Below are 19,430 nucleotides of genomic sequence, written 5' to 3' on the forward strand. Positions count from 1 at the left end.
GCAAAAGAAACCCAGGCAGATAGCCATCTCTGCTTAAAACCCCCCAAGGAAGGCAAGTCTACCACCTTCCAAGACAGTCCGTTCCCCTGTTCCCATTTAATTAATTTCAGCTACGGATCAGCAAATCTTCCAAAATCAGCTTCTCTTAATTTCGCATTTTCCCAATCTTCAATTTGCTTCTCTACATCATTTACCCCTCCTTAGAAAGTCCTCGTGAAAAATTCTCCACCGTTTTGGTAGGAATATATACTTGTTGGTATGCATTTCTGCCCAATACAGTGGTACCTCTGGTTGCGAACGGGATCCGTTCCGGAGGCCCGTTTCAACATGAAAAGAATGCAACCCGCAGTGGCTCGTCTGCGCGGGTTGCGATTCGCCGCTTCTGCGCATTACGTCATTTTGCGTTTCTGAGCATGCGCGAGCGGCAAGACCCAGAAGTAACCCTTTCCGGTTGGTGCTGGAGGAGACTCTTGAGAGTCCCATGGACTGCAAGAAGATCAAACGTATCCATTCTTAAGGAAATCAGCCCTGAGTGCTCACTGGAAGGACAGATCCTGAAGCTGAGGCTCCAATACTTTGGCCACCTCATGAGAAGAGAAGACTCCCTGGAAAAGACCCTGATGTTGGGAAAGATGGAGGGCACAAGAAGAAGGGGACGACAGAGGATGAGATGGTTAGACAGTGTTCTTGAAGCTATCAGCATGAGTCTGACCAAACTGCGGGAGGCAGTGGAAGACAGGAGTGCCTGGCGTGCTCTGGTCCATGGGGTCACGAAGAGTCGGACAAGAGTCGGACAAGACTAAACGACTAAACAACAACAACAACCCTTTGCCGGTACTTCTGGGTCGCCGCGGGACATAACCTGAAAGAACGTAACATGAAGTGGACGTAACACGAGGTATGACTGTACAGTGGTACCTCGGGTTACATACGCTTCAGGTTACAGATGCTTCAGGTTACAGACTCCGCTAACCCAGAAATAGTGCTTCAGGTTAAGAACTTTGCTTCAGGATAAGAACAGAAATCGTGCTCCGGCAGCGCGGGAGGCCCTATTAGCTAAAGTGGTGCTTCAGGTTAAGAACAGTTTCAGGTTAAGTACGGATCTCCGGAATGAATTAAGTACTTAACCCGAGGTACCACTGTACACAGCTTTGCAAGTCCATTTTCCCTACTGAAAGAATTTCTGTATGCTGTTTCCCCCCCTTCTAATTTATGCATTGCTATGCACATTTTTTGTACGCACTGCTTTGCTGGAGAAGTACAACATGGCAAAATTCGCAAAGGCACGGATTCCGAAGACGCTGTCTTTCACTTTCCATGTTGTTTGGGAAAAGGGGGGTGATGCGGGATGGCTTTTAAACATGAACTGAATCGAACCCCTCTCCCGCCCTTCGTTCCAGCCGTGTGCCAAAGCGTTTGCCGACTTCCTGCTCCTCCGAGCGCTTGACACCCTTCCCCTCCTCCTCTACCCCAAGCCCTGCCAAGAAAGCGCACATGGCGACCTGCCTTTGCGAACGAGCCACCCCCAAGTCATTGTTAATCTGCTCATGATCTCTCTTCCCCCACCACCTCAGAGACAATGCGCCGACTGCACAAAGCCAGCGGGGAAGGAAGCGGGAGTGTGCTTCTCACAATGGCGAGGAAGCACTCGGGGGGTCTGCTGCAGCTGCTGCCATTTCCCTGGCCCTGCTAAGGTGTCGCTCTTAAGCCAACGGCCGCCCCGCAAGTAAATGCCGTTGCAGTTCAGAGGCCTTGAATGTGTTGCCGGAGGCCTTTTTGCAATTCTTCAACAACCATCTGCCATATTAAGAGACTAAGAGTTAGTTTACTTCGTATCCTTGCTTTCCTATGGTCTTTCATTCTTCTTTTCTCCCTCTTAATTCTACCCCATGTTCATGCTTTGCTTCTTGAAGTTTCCTGTCTTGGATTAATGACGGTAGGCACAGGAAGGTGATGGAGGAAGATGAAGGAGCCTATATGAGGAGCAGGATAGAAAGGATATCCCAGGGTGGGGGGCTGGGAGAAGAGGGGGAGGCTCCCAGGTGAAAGCTGGGAGGATTCACTCTTCTGCGTGAGGAATAAGGGTTAAAATGTAATTAGGACAGAGGACCTCGTGTTTATTTCTTCTTCTTCTTCTCTTCTACTTCTTTATTTTCTTCTTTTGCTTATTCTTCCTTCTTACCTTCTATGGATGAATTCAGCTTTCATTGTATTTTATGTTGAAAATTCCGAACAAAAATTGATATGTATATACAGCGGTAACTCAGGTTACAGATGCTTCAGGTTACCGACTCCGCTAACCCAGAAATAGTACCTCGGGTTAAGAACTTTACCTCAGGATGAGAACAGAAATTGTGTGGCGGCAGCAGGAGGCCCCATTAGCTAAAGTGGTCTTCAGGTTAAGAACAGTTTCAGGTTAAGAACAGATCTCCAGAACAAATTAAGTTCTTAACCTGAGGTACCACTGTATATATAAAAGGATGCACAGGCAGTACAGAGGGTCTAAATCTGTGGTCTAAATCAGTGAGCCTCTTGGGCTTGCCGATCGGAAAGTTGGCGGTTCGAATCGGCGGGACAGAGTGAGCTCCTGTTGCTCTGTCCCTGCTCCTGCCCACCTAGCAGTTCGAAAGCACGCCCGTGCAAGTAGATAAATAGGTACCACTGCAGCGGGAAGGTAAACAGCATTTCCGTGCACTCTGGCGCTCGTCATGGTCCTCCATGTGCCAGTAGCGGTTTAGTTTTGCTGGCCACACGACCCAGAAAGCTGTCTGTGGACAAACGCCGGATCCCTCGGCCTGAAAAGCGAAGTGAGCGCCACACCCCATAGTCGCCTGTGAGTGGACTTAACCGCCATGGGGTCCTTTACATTTAAATCCTTAGAATGGTAGAGTTGGAAGAATGGTAGAGTTGGACTACAAGGGTCACCTAGTCGAACCCCTGCAATGAAACTTTCGCCCAAAGCGGAACTTAAACCCACAATCATGAGATTAACTGACTGAGCTATCCCTTTCATCTAGGTTGATTCCATTTCTATATTGCCTCTTCTCCCATGGGAGGCCAGTGAGCCGCATAAAAATGCGATCCAAAAATACATTTCTAAAATAATAATGAAAAGACAAAACAACACCAGTTGCAGAAATTTCAGTAAGCATTCCTGTCTCAAAGGCCCGGGCAAACAGACAGATGCATTTGCTCAGAGGGAGAGTTCTGCAAACGGAAATACTTGCAGGAACTATTTTAGAAGCCCCTACCATGCTACAGTGGTACCTTGGGTTACAGACGCTTCAGGTTACAGATGCTTCAGGTTACAGACTCCGCTAACTCAGAAATAGTACCTCAGGTTAAGAACTTTGCTTCAGGATGAGAACAGAAATTGTGCTGCGGCGGCAGCGGGAGGCCCCATTAGCTAAAGTGGTACCTCAGGTTAAGAACAGTTTCAGGTTAAGAACGGACCTCCAGAATGAATTGAGTACTTAACCCGAGGTACCACTGTATTTGATGTTTTAATGTAGGTTGTAAACTGCTTCGTGTGTGATTTCCCTCCTTAAAAATACTAAGAGGCATGGGATTGAAATAATAATAATAATAATGTTGCTGTTGTTTAGTCGTTTAGTCGTGTTCGATTCTTCGTGACCCCATGGACCAGAGCACGCCAGGCACTCCTGTCTTCCACTCCCTCCTGCAGTTTGGTCAAACTCATGCTGGTAGCTTCAAGAAAACTGTCCCACCATCTCGTCCTCTGTCGTCCCCTTCTCCATGTGCCCTCCATCTTTCCCAACATCAAGGTCTTTTCCAGGGAGTCTTCTCTTCTCATGAGGTGGCCAAACTCTTGGAGCCTCAGCTTCACGATCTGTCCTGAATATTATCTGAGTAATAATACAGTGGTACCTCGGGTTAAGTATTTAATTCGTTCCGGAGGTCCATTCTTAACCTGAAACACCACTTTAGCTAATGGGGCCTCCTGCTGCCGCCGCACGATTTCTGTTCTCATCCTGAAGCAAAGTTCTTAACCCAAGGTACCATTTCTGGGTTAGTAGAGTCTGTAACTTGAAGCGTATGTAACCTGAAGTGTATGTAACCCAAGGTTCCACTGTAATAATAATAATAATAATAATAATAATAATAATAATAATAATAATATCCCAGCCCTACATAAGAGATGTCAAGCCTTTAATCTGGGGCTTTCTGCCTGCTCGCCGCTCACTTCCTCCCAGAAAAGCGACAGGAGTCTCAAGGAGTTAAAAGTTAACTTCTGTTGCCACCAGAGGACCATTGTGAGCACACAGAGTTCCCTGATGGGACCGTTCTGAACTTTGCTTCCAAAGGCCGCTGTGTTCACACTAAGTCCTTTGTGCCCCTGTGTCAGAACAGTCAGTGACTCAGACATCCCTCTCCCCTCCATTCTCTTCCCCAAACACACTTCTCCCCTTGCTTTTATTTCCTCCTCCTTTCCAAAGATCTTCTGTAGGGAGGGAGGGAAGCAAAACCCATACTGGGGGCGGGGGGGGGGTGTGCAGGAACTGTGCGACCCAAGGAGACACACTGTACACACTCCCAAGGTTGTGCTTTTCAGACCATGCACAGAAATGCATCAAAAGGGGGGGATGAATTAGTTCCTCGAAATGAGCTCCTTTGCAAGCAAGTTAATCCTGATTTTTGATGCTCAAGTGTGAGGCATTTGGGAAACACCACCTGAGGGCATGCAGGGGGTGGGTCATAGAGTTGGAAGGGACCATGAGGGTCATCCAGTCCAACTCCCTGCAATTCAGGAATTTTCACCCAACATGGGGCTTGAACACACGACCTCGATATTGGGAGTCTCATGCACTACCGATGGAGCTATATGACTCCGTGACACTTGGTCCCTTTGGTTTCTCGTTTAACCATTCTTCAGGCATCTGTATTTCTGCATAACTTTGCATTTGACTTAAGTCTTCGTGAAACCCATCGGCATTTTATCACTTAATATACACACCTTTGTGAGCAATTTTGTCTGCTAATATTTTCTTGCAAGCTATTTCTTCGCACGCAATGCATTTCGTATGTTATTTTCTACTGTCACCTGTGTGTTTAATGTTGTTTGGAGACACCGTCCCCTAGCAAAACTACAATTCCCAGAGTGGTTTAACAAACAATCAATGCCTCTTCATAGGGGACACTGGGAATTGTAGCTCCCTGAGGGGACTGGAGGGTCTCCTAAAAACTCTCAGCACACGTAACAAACTACAGCTCCCAGAATTCCTTGGGAGAAGCCGGGATAATCTGTCGTGTGTGGGTGATGTTGCACGTGTGACGTCACATGCCATGCGCACTGCGGAAAGGCCTGCTGCCACTGTGCTGCTGCAAGGCCCTGTGAGGTTTGCCGCTGCCGCGAGGCCTGGCCCCTCAAGATTGGGGGCAGTGCCGGATTAAACCCTGTTGCAGCCCGTAGGAAGTTGAAACCTTGGGGGCCCCTCACAAATTATCTCCTAATACTTGATTGTACAGACATACCTCGGGTTACAGCCACTTCATGTTGCGTTTTTTTGGGTTACGCACCCGCCGAAACCCCGAAGTACTGGAACGTGTTATTTCTGGGTTTCAGCAGTCACGCATGCGCAGAAGCACTAAATCGCGTTTTGCGCATGCAAAGAGACACTGAATCGCAACCCGTGCGTATGCAGAATGGTGCGCTGCGGGTTGCGAACGTGCATCCCGCACGGATCACGTTCACAACCCGAAAGTCCACTGTAATTTTCTTTCAAGATCAAATCAATATTATTTTGATCTTGCAGGGCCCTGAAAAGGACCCATCGACCGGTGTCTACTCTGCCTGTATGTTAATCCAGTACAGATTTTTTTTTGGGGGGGGGGGCTCAGCCCCACCCCAACAGACTTCGGTGGGGGGCTGAAGATACCTCAGCCCTACAGAGTTGGGGCCTACGGGCGTTGCACTCAGGTCGGGCTCGGAGGCCTGCCATTGTAGGAGCACCCAGTTGCTGAAAACAAATCACACTCCTGAGTCCGTGTTTTTGTTCCACGAGCCTTCCTGCTTCAGAAATCTGAACGGCGCACTTAAGGGAAGAAGAGGAGTTTGACTGCTGGATCGGGCCCATCTAGTCTCATCGCAGCCAAACACAGATGCATTTTATGGGAAGCCAGCGCTTGAACCCTGAGCAGTATTTATTTTAAGCATAGCTCAGAGTGGGTTGGGCTGGATTCCTCATCTGATCCAAAAGTGAGAGGGGGGAGGCAGAAAGAGAGAGAGAGAGAGGCAGAGAGCGAACAGCACACAAAAGTATGTTTTAGCAAAACAGATGAGAAACTTCGGTTCTCAGATGAGAGCTGGACCCCTGCCCATTGGGGCAGGCAAAATACAGACAGCGCCATTCCTAAGAAGCGATTAACATTTCTGCAGCAGGGACAGCCAGTGCTTTGGCGTGAATGCTGCAAGTCAAGCCCAACGAACGAGACCATGTGGCTCAAGCACGCACCAAGCTTGTGGATAGCAAGAACCAGAAATGCCGTGATGGATCAAACCAAAGATCCACTCAGAGCTGTGTATGGCTTCCTATAGTGGCCATACAGATAGTTCCCGGAAGCCTACAAGCTGGACAGTGTTGGATGTGCAGCAGCAGGAATCATTACATTTTCAACTCCAGGGTTAATTATGTTATCAGTAAACCAGCTAACCAAGGGGCATGTGTGGAGGTGTTGCTTAGCAACCAGTCAGAGTAGCATGATCTCTAGTGCTCTCATTGGCTATGCACTTCTGAGGGAGTTTGTCCTCTGTGTGTTTGGTTGAATGTCTCTCTGCTCTGTAGAAGGCCTGAACTAAGAAAGGCAAAACTTTATTTTGCCTATGGCTATGCACTGTTTACCACAGCAAAGTGTTATTGGGATTTCTTTCTCTCTGGACTCTGCTTGTGTTAAGTGACTTTGGGAAGCAGACATAAAGACTACTCTTCTACTCCTGCCCTTTGTCGGCATTGGTTGCTTGGTGGCATGCAACACAGTTATTATGGTTACCAATACTACTAAGACTAGCCCTCATTAATTTGTCCAGTCTCCACAAAAGTGGGCAGAGCAATGAATGTAAATTTTGACATTACAGTCGTACCTTGGAAGTCGAACGGAATCTGTTCCGGAAGTCCGTTTGACTTCCAAAACGTTCAAAAGCCAAAGTGCGGTTTCTGATTGGCTGCAGGAAGCTCCTACAGCCAATCGGAAGCCCTGAAAGCCCCGCCGGACGTTCGACTTCCAAAAATAGTTCGCAGACCGGAGCACTTACTTCTGGACTTGTGGCGTTCAGGAACCAAAACGTTTGAGAACTAAGCTGCTCGAAAACCAAGGTACAACAGTATAGTAGGCTAGTTTCCACACGTACCAAAACATCCTTCTGTTCAGACAATCAAGAGGCATTGTCAGGTTTCAGGGGCACATCCTTGCTAGGCCAAAACATGCAGAAGGGGTGTGAAGGAGGATGAGTGAGGGGTGTGGGCTAGGGGCCAGGTAGAGAGGGCTTGAGGGCTATATTTGGTCCCCACTATTGTCTTTGAAGAATGCTGGGCTGGGGTAAAGATTGGTGAATCGAGGAGGCAGTCAGGGCAGGAGAAAAGCTAGAAGATAATCACTCTTGGTGAGAAGGTTCAGCCACATGAGGATTTAGAAGGCATCTATGTGGGACACGGGTGGCGCTGTGGGTTAAACCACAGAGCCTAGAACTTGACGATCAGAGGATCGGCGGTTCGAATCCCCACGACGGGGTGAGCTCCTGTTGCTCTGTCCCAGCTCCTGCCAACCTAGCAGTTTGAAAGCACGTCAAAGTGCAAGTAGATAAATAGGTACCGCTCCGGCGGGAAGGTAAACGGCATTTCCATGCGCTGCTCTGGTTCGCCAGAAGTGGCTTAGTCATGCTGGCCACATGACCCGGAAGCTGTATGCCGGCTCCCTCGGCCAGTAAAGCGAGATGAGCGCCGCAACGCCAGAGTCGGCCACAACTGGATCTAATGGTCAGGGGTCCCTTTACCCTTTACCTATGTGGGAATGTTCAGGGATGCAGGAGAGGATATATTGTTTGATTATAGCCTTTCCAACTTGTGTAAACAACTTTACAATTTAGCAGAGTAACACTCCCCCTTTTAAACTCAGCGGATGCATTTGCTCAGGCTCGTTAAAGCCTCTCTGTAATAACTGTTCTGGTATTTTGCCCTTATTCCCTCATAAAAGATAAGAAACGACACAGTCTTCTATAAAAAAGAGTTTACTCACATTCTGTTCACAATTGGATCCCAGAAGGCAGACTTAGCTTAGAAAAGTAACATACACCTAGAAACTATCTCATAAGGAGACAGTCCCTTTGTCCTCTCTTGGCTGGAAGTCAAGAGAGCATCTTTGGCTAAGCAGATGTTGCTTCTTTGATGCATGTAATCAAAGAGAGAGAGAGAGATGGCTGCCCTGCCCTGTGCTTTTGTCATTACCTGCACAGGTGAGGCCACGCCCACCTCTAGTCACATGCAGAGGATGTCTGTCCCAGCCCAGAAGGAAACAGGAAGTTTACCTGCTGGATGGACAAACATTCCTCCCCATGTGTAAACATGTTCACTCTAGGAATGTTGTACTTGACTGCTCTTGTGTTTCACATCCCACAATCTACTCCCAGAATGCATCAGGAATATCTATAAACGGCCATATGTCCTCTGTAGGCTCATGTCTTCCTTCCTCTTGTGAACATAAAACAGCTTGGGAGCAATTGATTTCCACCTCGAGACGCCTCTCCACTCTAATGCACCCAGACACGTCTGCTGAGTTTGCGGCTGCCGAATGCTGTGGCTTTTCGTTAGGCTAGTTCAGAAGAGATCCGTCTTGGCAGGTGAATTTGCTTCTTTTCCTGGGGCGCTAACCAAATGCGAGTTCCTCTCACAAGGTCCCGCTCTGCCTTCACTCGCCTGCCGCTGAAGTCACTTGGTCGACGCTTGGAGCTTTTCCACTTCAAACAATTCCTCTCCTCCCTCCGGGACGAGTCTGCTCCTAGCTTGTTTTCCACGGTGCCACTGATGACAATAGCCAGACTTCAATTACACATGGAAGTTCTGTATTGATTCTGCAGAACCGGGGCTTGTTTTGCTAACGGGAACACCAACCGCAGCCCGGACGTCTGACTGATAAATGTCGAGACCAAAGTCCTGCAAAGGGACATCTCCAAAAAGCCAAACAACTTGCATTCCTCAGCGAGGTGCCATCTGGTGGTCCCTCTCCCAAGAACCCAGAATACGGAAACTGGATATGAGAGCCAGTGTGGTGTAGTGGTTAAGAGCGGTGGCCTCGTAATCTGGTGAACTGGGTTCGCATCTCCACTCCTCCACATGCAGCTGCTGGGTGATCTTGGGCCAGTCACACTTCTCTGAAGTCTCTCAGCCCCACTCACCTCACAGAGTGTTTGTTGTGGGGGAGGAAGGGAAAGGAGAATGTTCGCCGCTTTGAGACTCCTTCGGGTAGTGATAAGGCGGGATATCAAATCCAAACTCTTCTTAACATTGGCATGGCACCATTAGTGAAGATGCTACTTTACTGAGTTATAAGGAGGAAAAGGAGGTTCTGAAGGTATTTTTTAATTTAGTTGGACAAGAAGGAGTTTGGTCATCTTGATATATGTAAACACCCAACGGATAGGCAGTTAAAGAGCCAAGAGCGTGAACAACCAGGGATATATGTTTTTTAAAAAGCTTGGAATCCCTCTCTCTCTAGCCTTTGGAATGTAAACACCCTTCAAAGTTTGAGGAGATGTGTCAGGGTTCTTCTCGGCATGGAAGATTTAGCACCACCCAATGACCGCTGTCCTGTTTTAATTTGGAAGAGGTATAGCAAACTTCTAATGTTCTTACAGTCACAAAATTAAAAGACGCCTGCTTCTTGCGAGAAAAGCAATGACAAACCTAGACAGCATCTTAAAAAGCAGAGACATCACTTTGCCGACAAAGGTCCGTATAGTTAAAGCTATGGTTTTACCAGTAGTGATGTAGAGAAGTGAGAGCTGGACCATAAAGAAGGCTGATCGCCAAAGAATTGATGCTTTTGAATTCTGGTGCTGGAGGAGACTCTTGAGAGTCCCATGGACTGCAAGAAGATCAAACAAATTGTCCAGTAGCACTCTTAGAGACCAACTAAGTTTGTTTTTGGTATGAGCTTTTGTGTGCGTCCTGTATACCTGAAGGAGTGTCTCCACCCCCATCGTTCTGCCTGGACACTGAGGTCCAGCTCCGAGGGCCTTCTGGTGGTTCCCTTGCTGAGAGAAGTGAGGTTACAGGGAACCAAGCAGAGGGCCTTCTCAGTAGTGGTGCCTGCCCTGTGGAACATCCTCACAGCAGATGTCAAGGCAATAAACAACTATTTTACTTTTAAAAGACACCTGTTTAGGGAAGTTTTTAATGTCTGATGCTGTATTGTTTTTGATATTTGGTTGGAAGCCACCCAGAGTGGCTGGGGAGATGATAGATAGATAGATAGATAGATAGATAGATAGATAGATAGATAATTATTATTATTGTTATTAAGCTGTCACAATACGAATACTAAAACGGTTAAGGCAATACTCAAGCAGCAATACCATAAAATACTATAAATTCTGCAATATCGAAACACAGTTCTAATCAAGATTGCAGATAAGGCTTTGGCCTGAAGGCTCTTTGGAAGAGGCGCAAAGAAGAAGAAGAAGAAGAAGAAGAAGAAGAAGAAGAAGAAGAAGAGGAGGAGGAGGAGGAGGAGGAGGAGGAGGAGGAGGAGTTTGGACTTGATATCCTGCCTTTCACTCCCCTTAAGGAGTCTCAAAATAGCTAACAATCTCCTTTCCCTTCCTCCCCCCACACAAACACTCTGTGAGGCAAGTGAGGCTGAGAGACTTCAGAGAAGTGTAACTAGCCCAAGGCCACCCAGCAGCTGCATGTGGAGGAGCGGGGAAGCGAACCCGGTTCACCAGTCCACTGCTCTTAACCACTACACCACGAAGGCAGTGTGGACCCAAGCAGACCTCCTTTCGGAAGGTGTTCTGCTACGTCGGTGCCACAGCTGATAAGGCCCTGTCAAATGTAACACACCTCCACTAGCAGCACCAAATGCAGCCTTTGATGCACATCTCAAATCTTTCAGATGCTTTCAGTATCAGAGGAGGCGGTTCTTAAGCTATCTCCGTCACAGGCCATTTAAGGTCAAAACCACCACCGGGTCCCGAAACAAGCAGGAAACCAGCAAAGATCAAACATTGGCAGAGTTATGTGCTCCAGACTGGAGGCTCCAGTTAACAACCGCATTTTGGACTCACTGTACTTTTCAAACCGCCTTCAAAGCAGACCCACTTGGACCATGCAGTATTCTAATGCAATAATAGTACATTTGGTTTAAAAACCGAGCTCAGGGCGGCTAACAGCAAATATAAAACATTGATTAAAATGCGACTTAAAAAGAGCATAAAACAGCATAGAATACAACATAAAATGCAGCATCAATATCAATAAAATTCAAAAATTCAGGGGTCATTTTTTTTGGGGGGGACCCCAGTCAGTAGACATTGAATGATCACCAGGGCTAACTGGCCAAGTTGGTCCTACTAGGGCCAGCAAGGAGCTGTGTGAATAAGAATTTAAGTGTGGGGTCCCAGAAAGGGTTTCTTCATAGAAGAGGAAAGGGAAAAGGGAACAAAGGATCAGGATATTTCAAATTGAAGGCCAGGTGGAATAGCTCTGTCTTACAGGCCCTGCGGAAGAAGATCAAGTCCTGCAGGGCCCTTGTCTTGTGGGACAGAGCATTCCACCAGGTCGGAGCTGTCACTGAAAAGGCCCTGGCAGAGGATAGTCTGGCTTCCTTAGGGCCTGGGACCTTAAGCTATTATTATTCATGGACCTTAGGGTCCTCTGTGGGACATACCAGGAGAGGCGGTCCCGTAAATGTAGAAACGGCAAGGGCAAGAGTGAACATTATTATATACAAATTAAAAGGACACTAATGCAGATTTTTTAAATCATGAAATGAAAGTCTGTGGAAGCAAGTGCTAAAGGTATGGGCTTTGTTATGCTGCAAGATGGACATGTTTATAAGAAGGGAGGACCAGGAATGGATTATTGAACAGGCTAAAGACCCTCAAAATTCAGAACGTGGTTCACCAAGAGCCTCAAAATTCAGAACGTGGTTCACCAATAACCCCCAAATTCAGGACATGGTTCACTAAGAGCCCCCAAAATTAATGACATGGTTCAGTAAGACACCCCAAATTCACGACGCGGTTCATCACGATCTCCAGTCATTTTTGTTCCCTGTGGACAGCTTGAAAAAAATGGTTGCTTTAGACCACACCAATGTACTTGTCAACTTACCTGCTCTCATGCTAGAAAACACATGTCAGGTTTTTCACTTCTACATGTAAGAAACAACCTTTTCCACAAGAGCTAACTGCCTGTTGCTTTAAGGACTTTTTATTCTAAATGGTACCGACGTATGAAGTTAGATGCCACCTCTGTGCCGTGAAATTTCGCGCATACCTGGGTTCTCCTCGGACTGGTTGAATCCACAGATCTGGCAAATGCAACGGACCCATTTGTTCATATCCTCCTCTGTTTCAGCCACAAGGTAGAAAGTCCTCTCGCTAGTCTTGATATCGAAGACATAGCTGTCCTGCAACTCCTTCTTGTTGAAGGTCAAGCCGGCGTCCACCTGTTCGCAGAAGTTGAGGTTGATCACCCGCAGGGGCTTCTTGGAGTGGTCGTTCTTGTAGTACTCCAACACATCGGGGTCTCCGCTCATTCGCCCACTGCGAAGGATGAACCATCGCTTCTTCCATGCCTAGGAAAGAGAGAAGAGGTTGGGAACAGTCTGAATTTCTGGAATTAAGCACCTCCTGGCTAGCATGGCTGAGCCTGTAATTTTTTTAAAAAATAGTATTTTATTAATTTTCTAAAAATAAAAAATACCATATTTTTTGCTCTATAAGACTCACTTTTTGCCTCCTAAAAAGTAAGGGGAAATGTGTGTGCGTCTTATGGAGCAAATGCAGGCTGCGCAGCTATCCCAGAAGCCAGAACAGCAAGAGGGATCGCTGCTTTCGCTGCGCAGCGATCCCTCTTGTTGTTCTGGCTTCTGGGATTCAGATTTTTTTCTTCTTGTTTTCCTCCTCCAAAAACTAGGTGCGTCTTATGGTCTGGTGTGTCTTATAGAGTGAAAAATACGGTAAATACAGATTACAGTGGTACCTCAGGTTAAGTACTTAATTCGTTCCGAAGGTCCATTCTTAACCTGAAACTGTTCTTAACCTGAAGCACCACATTAGCTAATGGCGCCTCCTGCTGCTGCCACGCGATTTCTGTTCTCATCCTGAAGCACAGTTCTTAACCTGAGGTACTATTTCTGGGTTAGCGGAGTCTGTAACCTGAAGAGTATGTAACCCGAGGTACCACTGTAACAAAAATAAAAATAACAATACAGAAACAAAACAAAACAAATTGACTTCCCTCTAATCCCTTCCTTGGTTCCATTATTCATCAAGATACTGCATGTCCATTGTTAAGTTTAGAACATGTTTAAATCACCTGTAGTCCATTCACAATAAAATTACAAGTATTTTTAAAGCTCTGCTAATGTGTTCATTGCTTCTGTATATATGCAGGATGAAGAGGTTGAATCAGTCGTGATTACAGTGGTGCCTTGCAAGACGAAATTAATCCGTTCCGCGAGTCTCTTCGTCTTGCGGTTTTTTTCGTCTTGCGAAGCACGGCTATTAGCGGCTTAGCGGCTATTAGCAGCTTAGCAGTTATTAACGGCTTAGCGGCTTTAAGAAAAAGGAAACAAACTCGCAAGAACTCGCAAGACGTTTTCGTCTTGCGAAGCAAGCCCATAGGGAAATTTGTCTTGCGGAACGACTCAAAAGACGGAAAACTCTTTCGTCTTGCGCGTTTTTCGTCTTGCGAGGTACCACTGTAAATGGGCACAAGATGTGGGACATAACATTCAAATAGCGGAATGGGAAAAATTATGGAAAAGTGATATAAAATTTACAGCATGTGTGGCGATCAAAGTAAATTATATGAAAATGATGTATACACGGTATTTAACTCCAGCAAAATGAGCAAAAATGTATAAAACTAGGGAAAGCAAATGTTGCAAATGTAAAGCAACAGAAGGGACATTTTTCCATATGTGGTGGGATTGTAAAATTATTAAGAAATTGGGAAATGATTTACAATGAAATGAAGAAAATGTTTAAAATAACCTTTGTTAAAAAACCAGAAGCTTTCTTATTAGGTATTATAGGAGTGGACTTACCAAAAGTACAAAATAATTTGTTTATGTATGCAACAACGAGCCTGTCATGTTTAATACAGCTGACTACAGTAAAAGTTCCCAACTCAGGAAAGCCTTGACAGGCAGGGTCAACTAATTCTAGATTTTGCCTCAATACTTCTCATAATAATAATAATAATAATAATAATAATAATAATAATATTCTTACACTCTGCCCATCTGACTGGGTTATCCCAGCCTCTCTGGGCGACTTCCTAGCAGACCAATTGGGATGAATAAGCAGCCAATGTCCTGCAAACTACTCCCAAACTTTGTGCAAAGAAATCTGGGATGGATGCTCAATAAGCAGGTTGCCAGAGATATCAAAGCCATGGGGCCCAATCCACCAAAAGATTCTACAGTGGAACCTCGGTTTTCAAACGTAATCCGTTCTGGAACACCGTTCGAGTTCCGAAACATTCGAAAACCAAAAACTCAGTATGGAAGCCTCAAAACGGAAAACTCAATATGTTTCATGTTTGACTTCTGAGGTGCGTTCGAAAACCGAAGCATTTACTTCCGGGTTTACGGCATTCGAAAACTGAAATGTTCGTCAACGGAGATGTTAAAAAACCGAGGTACCACTGTGCTGCAAAAAGGATAAACAAAATGAAAAGGGCCCACACAGGACGAGTTAATGAGAGAGAAATAAAGAGAACAAGTGTGTCTGTCTGTGACAGATTTGCTGCCTCATGCAGAAAAATCTCTTGGATGGGCCTTGAACTAGCTGGAAGCAACCTTGAATGGGCAATGAATGCAGAGCTGTGATTTATGGGCGCTGTCAGTAAACTCTGGTCCAAGGCGACGAAAGGGCTGAGCAAGACCGTTTGCTAACGCCTGATCTGAGGAAACATTTATTTAGCACAATTGTATCTCAAAACCTCTTCCAACTTGCTCAGGGCACAATGCGCTAAAGTATATAGTCTGAATTAATAAATCTATCTATACTGTGAGTCGTGTGACCTGTAAAGTCGTTTTGGAGGGCTTGTAGGGGTTGAAAATGCAAAGTCTGAACGGAAAGCCCTCCTCAACACCACCAGATTCTTTGCAAGGTTTACATCTATACAGAAAAGCCGCAATTTGTGCAGGGGTTACGTTTGTCAGAGGTAGCAAAACTGAGTTGAATGGGGCTTACTCCCAGGAAACTATCCATAGGATTGCAGTCATGGCAGATGTCTCAACAGGGCTTTGGAATCAAGTCTCCCCAAATTAACACGTGCTAACCGCTAAGCCATCCAGTGCCATATTAAACCCTGTGGTGACCCCTTAGGCCGTTGAAATCTCAGGGGACCCCCCTCACAAATGGTCTCCTAATATGTTTTTGAACTTGCGGCACACTAACTCACGGAAAGCTCAGTATCCGGAGGTTTCTCATTTGTGCACTCTAGTAGGATAACATTGAACATTGACTCAAGATAGCTTGATTGTAATTGTCTTTCAAGATCAAATATTATTTTGATCTGTTGTCACGGGGCCCCTAAAAGGGCCCACAAGCCAGGGCCTACTCTGCCTATTTGGCAATATGGCACTGAAACTTTTCTTTACAGTATGCCGGTCAGCTGGTCCCAATAAGCTGAATACTAATCTATAATACAGTGGTACCTCGGGTTAAGTACTTAATTTGTTCCAGAGGTCCATTTTTAACCTGAAACTGTTCTTAACCTGAGGTACCATTTTAGCTAATGGGGCCTTCCACTGCTGCCGCACCGCCGGAGCACAATTTCTGTTCTCATCCTGAAGCAAAGTTCTTAACCCAAGGTACTATTTCTGGGTTAGCAGAGTCTGTAACCTGAAGCGTATGTAACCCGAGGTACCAGTGTAATAATAATAATAATAATAATAATAATAATAATAATAATAATTATTTATACCCCACCCATCTGGCTGGGCTTCCCCAGACACTCTGGGCGGCTTTCAACAGAATATTAAAATACAGTAATGCACCAAACATTAAAAGCTTCCCTAAACAGGGCTGCCTTCAGATGTCTTCTAAAAGTCTGGTAGATGTTGTTTTCTTTGACATCTGGTGGGAGGGCATTCCACAGGGTGGGTGCCACTACCGAGAAGGCCCTTTGCCTGGTTCCCTCTCTCTCTCTCTCTCTCTCTCTCTCTCTCTCTCTCTCTCTGTGTGTGTGTGTGTGTTGTACAGCTTGTTTCTCCTACCTCAGGGCTGCTCCACCTCCTTCCACTACCAACCAAGCTATTACAAAGGTCCCCCACACTTCCAATTCATCATCTATGCATTGAAGCTGGGGTATCTGCCCACTTTAGCTTCACTGCTATGCGGCCCCCGCAAAGTTGTCTACAATGGGATGTGGCCCTTGGCCTGAAAGTGTCCCCCAGCCCTGCACTACACGACACCTCGGTGTTGCTTCTGCTGGTGTGGGACGATTGAAAGCCTTCTCCATCTCCTTCCCAGCTAACGCAGGGCCAATTTCACAAGTCTCCGAACATTCTGCGGCGCTCAATTCTATCTCCCTTTCCCCGGAAAACATCTGTTTTGTATGTAGGATGGAGCTGGCTGAGTGACGCTCGCTCCGAGGGCTGTTTCTCAGATCATGCGTCTCCCTGCCAAAGCAGCGCATGTATCTGTCGAATGCATATTGGCCCAGCTGTCAGAGACAGACAGCAGGGACTGGAGCTAGAATGTTAAAAAGCGCGAGAAACAGCGCCGGCCTTTAATCATAGGTTGTCGAGGGAGCGCAGATGAGATCCACCCAGCCCTTGAACACACAGCTGTCCCAGCTAAAGCTGCAGGCCTTCGTATGACGTACCCCTCCATGCATAACTTGAACACACCGCAGAGAGCATCTTTTGCTATCATTCTTAGGTAAAGCTCAAGGGCACAGACCCCTGACACCAATGTCCCCTGTGCTGATTTTATAACGTATAGGTGCAATTTTGGGCCACGTTTCCGGGCTGGGGAGACAAACTCTGGCTCATGCTGTAAGGAGGGTTTGTTCTGCATTATAAGGTCCCAACAGGATTTTCTTGAGTTACGCTCAATGTGGGTTGGGCTCACTCGTAATCTATTGGCAAGAACTACCGATTACATGCACGCCAGACAATACAAAACTAAGCACCCTTTGGAGAAAGGGGATACAGCAAAGTTTTTCCCCACCCCCTCTGAGAATTCGGGGAAATGCAATGAAACTGAATGATGGAAGATTCGGGACAGCAAATCTCTTATGTTCGCAAGACTAAAAAAATGAATGTATCCTACTCAATGTTTAGTGAATTTACGGGTGGCACTGTGGGTTAAACCACAGAGCCTAGGACTTGCCGATCAGAAGGTCGGCAGTTCGAATCCCCGCGATGGGGTGAGTTCCTGTTGCTCGGTCCCAGCTCCTGCCAACCAAGCAGTTCGAAAGCACATCAAAGTGCAAGTAGATAAATAGGTACCGCTCCGGCGGGAAGGTAAACGGTGTTTCCGTGCGCTGCTCTGGTTCGCCAGAAGCGGCTTAGTCATGCTGGCCACATGACCCGGAAGCTGTACGCCGGCTCCCTCGGCCAGTAAAGCGAGATGAGCGCCGCAACCCCAGAGTCGTTCATGACTGGACCTAATGGTCAGGGGTCCCTTTACTTTTACTCAACATTTAGCATGACTTCTCTCTCTCTCTCTCTCTCTCTCTCTCTCTCTCTCTCTCACACACACACACACACACACACACCATTCCTTTTCTACCCCATCCAACTAGGGCAACACACTTAGAAGTCTCCTGTCACCAGTCAGTGCAATATTCAGCAACTGCAGTTAATCACAACTTGTGCCGCAATTGGAAAGAGAATTAAGGTGGCAGGCATCTGCGACCTTACTGGCACTGTGTTTTAAAGTGCGTCCAACTGCCCTGCAGGCAAAGAATAAAATAAACGTTTTTTAAGTAGGAGAGGATGGGTTTAGAGTTGCGCAGCCTTGAACCCAAGACCGAAGATTAACACAGTGCAGCTGGTTTCAAAGCATTGCCTCCCTGTCTCCAAATGTCCCATTTGTGTTAGGGACACCCCCCCTTTTTTTAAAAAAGTGCATTCTGATTATTTGTGCTCATAATGGTATCAGGTGGTTATAGACAACACTGCTTTCAATACTGGTTTGGCCTGCAAGTGTTTCCAAATCAGTGCATGGCCTGTAACTTCTGGCAGAAACCCTGTGCCGTTTCATACCTCAGCTGTTTCGATTCATTACTACTTTTGTCTTGTTTTTTCCCCCCTGAGCTACAGAACAAGGTTACTGCCCCTCCTGACGGCAGTGTTGCAACTAACGAAAGCAGAATGATGCATGGATTAATCCACCAGTAAATGCACTATTTATTGCATTAGTCACAGGTTGCAGAATACGCCCACGGAAAATGCCGCCACCGCCAGACCGAGAGAGGCCCTGATTTATATTGTGTTTACATTTATTTATAATATTTGCATACAGCTTCTTCAACCACGAGCAGTCCCAACAGCCATTAAAAATAGTAATCAATTAAAACAACAATTAACTAACAGCGACATTCAGCAATTAAGACGGAGTAAACAGCAGACAGAAAAGCACCACCACAGAAGTTCTCCAACAGCGGCAGACAATATCAAATGGAGGAGACCCAATGAAATAACAGGTCTTTACCCCTCTCCACCTTTTGCTTAAAAATCTCTAATGAGTAGCTGGATCCGACCAAGAGGCCGCCTAGTTCAGCACCTTGCTTCTTACAGTGAGAGCAACCAGAGCCCTATAGAAAACCCACAAACAAGGCAGAAAGGCAGTATGAGGTTCCACTTTGCTCTCATGCCTAATATTGGTGCACCAGACTCAACTCCTTCCCTCCTTCCGAAAGGAAACAAGGCAGCAAACCTTGAAAGGTCCAAACAGTACAATTTAAATTAAAAGTAAAATAAAAACTGTTTAAAACATTAAAACTATCCAAGACAATTCAAATACATTTAGAAAAATCTAACAGCTTTGCAGTTCTTCATTTCATGGCCAGTATCAATCAGCCATCAAGTGCCTGGGACACAGGAATGCTTTTCAATTTCTTCTGGACGCCAACAACAAGAGAGACACACGCACCACATCAGAGGCACAAATGGGGAGCCACCACCCAAAAGTCCCTGTAATGTTTCAGTGCAAACTGGGCACCACCATG

At 46.3% G+C, this 19,430-nt stretch overlaps 1 protein-coding gene across 1 annotated transcript in view; it reads right to left on the minus strand.

The window, feature by feature from the left end:
* The window catches only part of GAB2 (GRB2 associated binding protein 2), a 148,958-nt gene that overhangs the window by 54,980 nt on the left and 74,548 nt on the right, over positions 1–19,430 (minus strand). The window contains exon 2 of the mRNA XM_081860379.1: positions 12,510–12,810. Within this exon, the coding sequence (XP_081716505.1) occupies positions 12,510–12,810 (301 nt within the window). The remainder of the gene's footprint in view (positions 1–12,509; positions 12,811–19,430) is intronic.

Source organism: Podarcis erhardii, assembly GCF_964252035.2.
Source record: "Podarcis erhardii genome assembly, chromosome: 4".
NCBI lineage: Eukaryota > Metazoa > Chordata > Lepidosauria > Squamata > Lacertidae > Podarcis > Podarcis erhardii.